This window comes from Mustela erminea, chromosome 11 (assembly GCF_009829155.1).
Source record: "Mustela erminea isolate mMusErm1 chromosome 11, mMusErm1.Pri, whole genome shotgun sequence".
Lineage (NCBI taxonomy): Eukaryota > Metazoa > Chordata > Mammalia > Carnivora > Mustelidae > Mustela > Mustela erminea.
The window spans coordinates 71,076,484-71,086,787 of NC_045624.1; the positions used below are offsets into that span (position 1 = coordinate 71,076,484).

The 10,304-nt window shown below is 42.0% G+C and overlaps 1 protein-coding gene across 1 annotated transcript; it reads left to right on the forward strand.

The window, feature by feature from the left end:
- Positions 1-346: 346 nt before the first annotated feature.
- On the forward strand, positions 347-860 carry LOC116568770 (natural cytotoxicity triggering receptor 3 ligand 1-like; the record flags this gene model as incomplete). Its single annotated transcript, XM_032304421.1, has 2 exons — positions 347-460; positions 753-860. Coding segments are annotated over 2 exons (222 nt in total), but the record flags the coding sequence as incomplete, so codon positions are not given.
- Between the last annotated feature and the right edge of the window lie 9,444 nt (positions 861-10,304).

Genomic DNA, 10,304 nt, shown 5'->3' on the forward strand with positions numbered 1-10,304 from the left:
CGCTCATAACCTGAGCCAAAAGCAACAGCTGGACGCTTAACCAACTGCACCACCCAGGTGCTACTCAAGTGCCTTTTAAAACATCTGTTTTGCCAGATCCCTGATTCTGGGCTAGCAAGTCCAACTTCCTCTGCCCACTTATGTTATACAATTAACTTCAGGATAATTATCCAGCAGACTTGATCTAAAATCTTAGCAGAGGGAACTGCTGTTGCTCTCTTGGACTTGGAAAAAAGAGGAAGGCAAGAAAATGAATGGGTGCGGCATCTTAGCTTAGTCTTGTGCAACTAAGGGAAACCCCAATGCCATTTAAGTATCCCCACATGCAGTAGGGTCCTAAATTGGGGCAGCTGTGGGCATCCCAAAAGACTCTGCCCTAGGGTGTCTTCTAGAGAACTGCACACAGTTTAAATTGGGCAATTTAAAGAGAAAGAAATTAACATTGTACTGCAACGAAACTTGAACCTCAGTATCAACTAACAGACCAAGAAGTCTGGTTTAAGAATGGGTCCTTAGGGGCACCTAGGTGGCTCAGTGGGTTAAAGCCTCTGCCTTTGGCTCAGATCATGATCCCAGGGTCCTGGGATCGAGCCCCACATCAGGCTCTCCGCTCAACGGGGAGCCTGCTTCCCCCTCTCTCTGCCTGCCTCTCTGCTTACTAGTTATCTCTCTCTGTATCAAATAAATAAATAAAAATATTTAAAAAGAAAAAAAAAAAGAATGGGTCCTTAAATTATAACACCATCTTACAGCTTGATTTGTTTTGTAAACAGGAGAGTAAATGGGAGGAAATACCTTATGTAATGATCTTTATGGCACTATATCAACACCCAAAATTAAAGGAAAATTGTAGAATGTGACCAGCTCATTTTCCAGGATTGGAAAAAAAAAAAAAATCTGAGATTAGATGACCTTGTAGGCCTGCCCCCCAGTAGGGTCCCTGAATCTAATGAGACCTCAGATGCAAAGACCAGTCCTGCTGAGCCCCTTTCTGATCCAATGACTCCTCCTTCATATTGAGAGGTCCCCCACCTTTATCCACCTTTGTCCCAGGAACAGAATCCTGCTGTTACTGACAGAGGCACTCATTATCAACCCACTGAACCTAAGGCCTCTCAACTTCCACTAAGGTTGCAGATGGAAACAGAGGCACCATTGGGGCACACATGCCATTCTCCATGAGTGATTTATCCTGATGTATGGAAAAGTTTGGACCCAGCCAAATTCTCTGAAAAATATGCTAGGTTAGAGGTGCCTGGGTGGCTCAGTTGGTTAAGCCACTGCCTTCATGACTCAGGTCATGATACTGGAGTCCTGGAATCAAGTCCCATATCAGGCTTCCCTGCCAGGGAGCCTGCTTCTCTCTCTCCTTCTGCCTGCCACTCCTCCTGCTTGTGCTCACACGTGCTCTCTCTCTCTCTCTCTCCCTGTCAAATAAATAAATAAAATCTTTACCAAAAAAATTTAAAAAAATGCTGGGTTAGTCCTGACCTTCGCTTTGACCTGGGGAGTTACAAATTTTGTTGTCCCATTGTTGCACGGCAGGAAAGAAAGCTAGCATACTGAATGCTGTCCAGAAATATGCCAGTGAGGTCACAGCTTATAATCTGGGACATGTAACATATCACACTGGAGGAGAAAGAATCCCAGATGAGGCCCCCAGTGGAATTACCAAAGGAGTCCAGAAGACCTAGATGAGAGAAATCACAGTAACTTTTTTAATTGCAGGAATGAAGGCACATATAGTAAAACCAGCTAACTATGACAAGCGGAGGGACTTAATTCAAGGGAAGGATGAAAATCAAGCTCTCTTCCAAGGGAGATTGGTTGAAGCCCTCAGGAAGTACACTAATACTGACTCCAATTCTCCAGAGGGACAATCTCTTTTAGCTGTTCATTTTATAGTGTAAGCTGCCCCAGGTATCAGGAGGAAACTATAAAAGGGAAACACAGTGCCTCAAACGCCTGTGAACCAACTCTTGGACAAGGCCTCTGCTGTGTTTAATAGGGACAGAGTAGGGGCGCCTGGGTGGCTCAGTCAGTTAAGCATCTGACTTCAGCTCAGGTCATGATTCCAGCGTCCTGGGATGGAGCCCCACTCTCAGTGGGGCATCGGCTTGTCCCTCTCCCTCTGCTCTCCTCCAGTTCATGTGCACGTCCTCTCTCAAAGTCTTAAAAAAAAGAAAAGAAAAGAACAGAGACAGGGCAGAAGAAGCAGACAAAAACTACTAAAAGCTGGTGGCAGGCCCAGATTTTATATATATAGCAGCTGCCAGGGGCTCTGTACCACCCCACAACACCCACTCCAGGGGATTATGAAGCCAGAGCTTAGTAAAGCCAGGCTAGGACCCCCTGCTTGCAAAGCGCTAGGTCCCAATTATTGTGCTTTATGCAAGCAAGACGGCCACTGGAGACTGTCCTCACCTCTGAAAGGAGACAGGACCAAACCCTAAGGCATTAGTAGTCGAAAGGCTGAGGCCTGAAGGGGCCTGAGCTCTCTTATGGTTCCTTCTGGACATCTCCAAGTACCATCCCAGGAGCCTCGGGTAATCCTTGATATGGCCAGTAAGATAGAGGTATTTTGTTTTTTAAATATGTTTTGTTTGTTTGTTTGTTTGTTTTTGAGAGAGATAGAGAGAGAGGGACAGGTTGGGGGGTGGGGTGCAGAGGGAGACAGAATCCCAAGCAAATGCTCTACTGAGCACAGAGCCCCACATGGGGCTCAATCTCATGACCCCGAGATTACTATGGGAGCTGGAACCCAGAGCCAGACACTCAACTGTGCCACCCAGGCACCCCAAAAAGATTGAGGTTTTTATTAGACACAGGAGCGGCTCACTGTCCCAAGCCAGCACAGCAGGCCTTTGTCTTGGCAATCTTGTATTGTAACTGGAGTAACCGGCTCTTCTTTACCTCTACCCAGTTTCCTCCTGGGGCCTGAATGCCCCATCCCCCTGGTGGGAAGAGACTTGTTTTGTAAACTTCAAGCTACACTTCATCTGGGAATGTTAGAGCTGACAGAAGATGAAAACTTGACATGTTAGCCAGTTCGACTTTACAGTTGGGAGGAAAAAGTACTATAACTGATAAATTCCCTCCCCACATCCTCACCAAACTAAAGTCCACTGTATGGGTAATAGAAATCCCTGGAAGGGCTAAAAAGGTCTCCCATAACTACCTCCCTTGAGGCAACTATACAGCAGCCTCTAAGACTGGAGGCTCAAAAAGGCATTCGGCTTCTGATTAAAAAGGTCTGAAAATACAGATTATTAACCCTTTGTCAGGCCCCCTGCCATCTCCCTTGGCAGTAACACTTGAGTATCCCAGGTTGGGCTCACCCGTCTAGAAAACATCTACAGTAATTCCAGCAGGAATCCTCCTTTACTGCGGATGCTGTTGTTGCTGCATGGTCTCCAAACCTAACTGCACTGCTCTTACGATGTGGCCTCATTTCTTCTGAGCCAGACAGCCTCCACCTAGGAGCCCTGCGTGACATCAGATAGCCCAGGATTCTTACGCCTCCCAACAGGCATGCTCTACCATTCTCTTCAGCTTGAAGCTCAAGATGAGACCCCTGCTCTTCAACACCCCCTTAAGAATAAGGAGGATAAAAATCTCCCAGCCTGGGGAGATGAGGTAGGAAAGCTGAAGGGACTCCATCTTGGAAACGCTCCATCTCTGTCATTTTTCAGCTAAGCTCCATTTACTCACATTCCATATTTTGCCTCTGACTAAGCCAAAGAAGCTATGTTCCCACTTCAAGAGGGAAGCAAGGAAGTTAATTCTCCTCTGAGTTTTGTCCAAGGCCCCAAACCCCTGATGACCTCTAAGAGTATCCAGGCCCCAACCATGTTCCAGAACACTAGCTTCAAACACACCACGGCTGATGCTGGCATCAACGCCCCCACCTTGGGTAATTTATGGACCAACACCTGTTGTTCACTTGACACCTATCTGCTTTAGGTTCAACCCTACCCTGGATTCCCAGAGGAACATGCACCCTCGACTTCTTTCCAGTATAAATTCCTAAGCCCAAGTGACGGTCTCATTCTCCTTTCCTCCCCCCCTCCAACCCCAACACTCCATATGCCCTTCTCTTCCTGTCACATACACTACTCAATAAACTCTGCTTTCACTTTCTTTGCCTAATGGTTGATTTCTGTCCCGTGCAAAGCCAAGGACCCTCTTGGCTAGTCCTGCAGGACCCTCCTCTGGGTCCTAAGACTCAGCCTGCCTGCATCATCAACTTATGAGTCTGAGTCTGTGTTCCAGTTACCCAACCATGAAATCATCAGATTTTAAAAAATGATATTTGAATAATAGGGATCCCAAAAGATGAGGTGAGAGAGAAAGGGCCAGAAGGTTTATTTGAACAAATTATAGCTGAGAACTTCCCTAATCTGGGGAAGGAAATAGGCATTCAAGTCCAGAAGGCACAGAGAACCACCCTTATTTTTTTTTAAATCAATAAAAATAGGCAACACCTAGATGTATAATAGTGAAGCTTCCAAATCTCAGAGACAAAGAAAATCCTGAAAGCAGCTTGGGCAAGAGGTCTGTAACCTACCAGGGTAGAAACATTAAGAGTGGAAGGAGACCTGTTCAGAGAGACCTGGCAGGTCAGAAAGGACTGGCATGATATATTCAACATGCTAAATAGCAAAAATATGCAGTCAAGAATACTTTATCCATCAAGGCTGTCATTTAAAATACAAGAGGGGTGCCTGTGTGGCTCAGCGGGATAAGGCCTCTGCCTTCGGCTCAGGTCATGATCCCAGGGTCCTGGGATTGAGCCCTGCATTGGGCTCTCTGCTCAGCAGAGAGCCTGCTTCCCCTCTCTCTCTGCCTGCCTCTCTGCTTAGTTGTGATCTCTGTCTGGCAAATGAATAAATAAAATCTTTAAAAAAATAATAATAAAATAGAAGGAGAGATAAAGAGTTTCCAGGCAAAAAACAAAAACCAAAACAAAATAAACAAAAACCTAAAGGAATTCATGAGCCCTGCAAGAAATATGCAAGGGATCCTTTGAGTGGATAGAGAGCCCAAAAGCAATGAAGAACAGAAAGGAACAGAGACAATCTACAGAAACAGTGACCTTACAGGTAATACAATAATACTAACTTATCTTTCAATAACTACTCTGAATGTAAAGGGACTAAATGTTCCAATCAAAGACATCGGGTAGGGGTACCTGGTGACTCAGGTCATGATCCTGGAGTTCCAGGATTGAGTCCTGTATCAGGCTCCTAGCTCCATGGGAAATCTGCTTCTTCCTCTGACCTTCTCCCCTCTCATGCTCTCTCTCACTTTCTCTAATTAATAAAATCTTTTTAAAAATATATTTAAAAAAAAGACATAGGGTATCAGAATGGATAAAGGGGGAAAAAAAAAAGACCCGTAGATATACTGTCTACAAGAGACTCATTTTAGACCCAAAGACACCCCCAGATTGAAATTGAGGGGGTGGATGGGGCGCCTGGGTGGCTCAGTGGTTAAGCCGCTGCCTTCGGCTTGGGTCATGATCTCGGGGTCCTGGGATCGAGCCCCGCATCGGTCTCTCTGCTCAGCGGGGAGCCTGCTTCCTCCTCTCTCTCTGCCTGCCTCTCTGCCTGCTTGTGATCTCTCTCCGTCAGATAAATAAATAAAATCTTAAAAAAAAAAAAAAGAAATTGAGGGGGTGGAGAACAACTTACCATGCTAATGGACATCAAAAGAAAGCTCAAATAGCAATTCTTTATCAAATTACATTTTTAAACCAAAAACTGTAATAAGAGATGAAGAAGGACACTATAGGGGCACCTAGGTGGCTCAGTGGATTGGGGTTTCTGCCTTTGGCTCGGGTCAGGATCCCAGGGTCCTGGGATTGAGCCCCGCATCGGGCTCTCTGCTCAGTAGGAAGCCTGCTTCCCTCTCTCTCTTTCTTTCTGCCTGCCTCTCTACCTACTTGTGATCTCTATCTGTCAGATAAATAAATAAAATCTTTAAAACAACAACAAAAAAAGGACACTATATAACAGAAAGTTCTATCCACCAAAAAAAAAAAATCTAACAATTATAAATATTTATGTCCCTAACATGGGAGCAGCCAATTATATAAACAAATTACTAGGAATATTAAGGAAACAAATTGATAATAATACAGTAATTATAGGGGACTTTAACACCCCACTCAAAGCAATGAACAGATCATCTAAGCAGAAGATCAACAAGGAAACAAAGGCTTTGAATGACACACTAGACCAGATGGACTTCACAGATTTATTCAGACCAGATCTTCCTAAAACAATAGAGTACATATTGCTCTCAAGTGTACATGGAACATTCTCCAGAAGAGATCACATACTGGGTCACAAATCAGGTCTCAACTGGTACTAAAAGGTTGAGGTTATTCTCGCATTTTCAGACCACTTTAAAACTGGAATTCAACCATAAGAGGAAATTTGGAAGGAAGACAAATACATGGAGGCTAAAGAGCATTCTACTAAAGAATGAATGGGCCAACCAAGAAATTAAAGAAGAATTTAAAAAAATACATGGAAACAAATGAAAATGAAAACAACAGTTCAGAACCTTTGGGATGCAGCAAAAGCCATCCTCAGAGAGAAGTAACAGCAATACAGCCATTTCTTAAGAAACAAGAAAAGTCAAATACACAACCTAACCTTACACCTAAAGGAGCTGGAGAAACAATAGCAAATAAAGCCTAAATGTAGCAGGAGAAGAGAAAAAAATAAAGACGAGAGCACAAATCAATGACATAGAAATAAAATGAACAACAGAGCCGATCAATGATACTAGGAGCTGGTTCTTTGAAGGAATTAATAAAATTGACAAACCCCTGGCCAGACTTATCAAAAAGAAAAGAGAAAGGACCCAAATAAATAAAATCATGAATGAAAGAGGAGAGATCACAATGAACACTGAAGAAATACAAACAATTATAAGAACATATTATGAGCAACTATATGCCAACAAATTAGGCAATCTGGAAGAAATGGTCATATTCCTAGAGATGTATAAACTACCAAAACGGAACCAGGAAGAAACAGAGAACCTGAACACATAACCAGCAAGAAAACTAAAACAGTAATAAAAAAAAAATCTCCCAACAAACAAGAATCCAGGGCCAGATGGCTTCCCAGAGGAATTCTACCAAACATTTAAGGAAGAATGAATACCTATTCTTCTGAAGCTGTTTCAAAAAATAGAAAGGGAGGGGTGCCTGGGTGGCTCAGTGGGTTAAAGCCTCTGCCTTCAGCTCAGGTCATGGTCTCAGGGTCCTGGGATCGAGCCCCACATCGGGCTCTCTGCTCAGCAGGGAGCCTGCTTCCTCCTCTCTCTCTTCCGTCTCTCCACCTACTTGTGATCTCTCTCTCTCTCTCTCTGTGTCAAATAAATAAATAAATAAATAAAATTAAAAAAAAAAAAAATAGAAAGGGAAGGAACACTTCCAAACTCTTTCTATGAGGCCAGAATTACCTTGATCCCAAACCAGACAAAGACCTCATCAAAAAAGAGAACTACAGATCAACATCCCTGATGGACATGGATGCAAAAATTCTCACTCTGATATTAGCCAATAGGATCCAATGGCACATTGAAAGGATTATTCACTATAGCTAAGTGGGATTTATTCCTGGGCTGCAAAGGTGGTTCAACACCCACAAATCAATGTGATACACTACATAAATAAAAGAAAGGACAAGAACCAAATGATTCTTTCAATGGATGCAAAAAAGGCATTTGAAAAAGTACAGCATCCTTTCTTGATTACAAGTCTTCATACTGTAGGAATAGAGGGTATATACCTTAGTATCATAAAAGCCATCTACAAAAAGCCCACAGTGAGTATCATTCTCAATGGGAAAAAACTGAGACACTTTCCCCTAAAGGTCAGGAACACCACAGGGATGTTCACTATCACCACTGCTATTTAAGATAGTACCACAGGTCCTAGCCTCAGCAATCAGACAACAAAAAGAATAAAAGGTATCTGAATAGGCAAAGAAGAAGTCAAACTCTCACTCTTCCCAGGTGACATGATACTCTATGTGGAAAATCCAAAAGTCTCCATCCCAAAATTGCTAGAACTCATACAGGACTTCAGCAATGTGGCAGGATATAAAAAATTAATGCAAAGATATCAGTTACACTAACAACAAGACAGAATAACGAAATTCAGGAGCACCCAATTGCTCCCAAAACTGTAAGACACCTGGGAATAAACCTAACCACAGAGGCAAAGGATCTGTACTCAGAAAACTGTAGAAAACTCATGAAAGAAATTGAGAAAGATACAGAGATATGGAAAAACACTCCATGCTCATGGATTGGAAGAATAAATATTGTTAAAATGCCTATGCAACCTACAGCAATCTATATATTCAGTGCATTCCCTATCAAAACACCATCAACTTTTTTCACAGAGCTGGAACAAATAATCCTAAAACTTCTATGGAACCAGAAAAAACTCCAAATAGCCAGAGGAATGTTGAAAAAGAAAACCAAAGCTGGTGGCATCACAATCCCTTCAAGCTCTAATATAAAGCTACAATGATCAAGCTAGAATGGTACTGGCACAAAAACAGATACAGAGATCAATGGAACAGAATAAGAACCCAGAAATGGACCCTCAACTCTTTGTACGGTCAACCAGTCATTGACAAAGCAGGAAAGAATGTCCAATGGAAAAAAGTCTCCTCAACAAGCAGTGTTAAGAAGATTGGACCACCATATACAGAAGAATGAAACCGGACTATTTTCTTACACCACACACAAAAGCAAACTTGAAAAGGATGAAGGACATAAATGAGACAGGAATCCATCAAAATCCTAGAGAACATAGGGAGCAACCTCTTTAACCTCGGTTGCAGATACTTATTGCTAGACATGTTTGCAAAGGCAAGGGAAACAAAAGCAAAAATGAACAACTGGGATTTCATCAAGATAAAAAGCTTTTGCACAGCAAAGAAAATAGTCGACAAAACCAAAAGGCAACCTACAGAACAGAAGATATTTGCAAATGTCTTATCAGATAAAGGGCTAGTATCCAAAAATCTATAAAGAACTTATCAAATTCAACACCCAAAGAACAAATAAATCCATCAAGAAAAAGGCAGAAGACATAAACAGACATTTCTCCAAAGAGGACATACAAATGGCCAACAGACCCATGAAAAAATGCTCAATATCACACGGCATCAGGGAAATACAAATCAAAATCACAATGGTGATACCACCTCACACCAGTCAGAATGGCTAAAATTAACAAGCCAGGAAACAACAGAAGTCAGCGAGGATACAGAGAAAGGGGAACCCTCTTACACTGTTGGTGGGAATGCAAGCTGGTGCAACCACTCTGAAAAACAGTGTGTAGGTTCCTCAAAAAGTTGAAAATAGAGGTACCCTACAACCCAGCAATTGCGCTACTAGGGATTTACCCCAAAGATACAAATGTAGTGATCCGAAGGGGCACCTGCACCCCTATGTTCATGGCAGCGATGTCTGTGATAGTCAAACTATGGAAAGAGTATAGATGTCCATCAAAGGATGAATGGATCAAGTTGATGTGGTGTGTATGTATATACACACAATGGAATATTACTCAGCTGTCAAAAGAATGAAATCTTGCCATTTGCAACAATGCGGATAGAACTAAGGAGTATTATACTAAGAGAACTAAAAGAAAGACAAATAGATGATTTCACTCATACGTGGAAGAAACAAAAGAACACAGGGAAGGGAAGAAAAAATAAAATAGTATGAAGTCAGAGAGGGAGACAAACCATAAGAGACTCTAAACTCTAGGAAACAAACTGAGGGTTGCTGGAGGAGAGGTGGGTGAGGGGATGGGGTAACTGGGTGATGGGCATTAAAGAGGGCACTTGATGTAATCAGCACTGGGTATTATATTGATGAATCACTAAACTCTACCACTGAAACTAATAATACACTACATGTTATTTGATTTTAAATTTAAAAATTAAAATTAATTAATTAATTAAAAGTAAAAAGATCAGCCGTCTGACTAAGGAAGACTGGGTATGACCAGCAGAGTACATGGATATATAGTAAGAAAAATTCAGTTTTGTATTTTCTTATTTCAGATATTAAATGGTGATCTCATCATCCTTTGATATTTCCCTCGTAGGATAGTAATTCATAATCAAAAATCTAGTCATCTATTAAGAGTCTGACTGGGAAAATATGGAATGTGAGCACTGACTATAAATTTATTTTTTATTTTTTATTTTTTTTAAATTTATTTATTTATTTGACAGAGATCACAAGTAGGCAGAGAGACA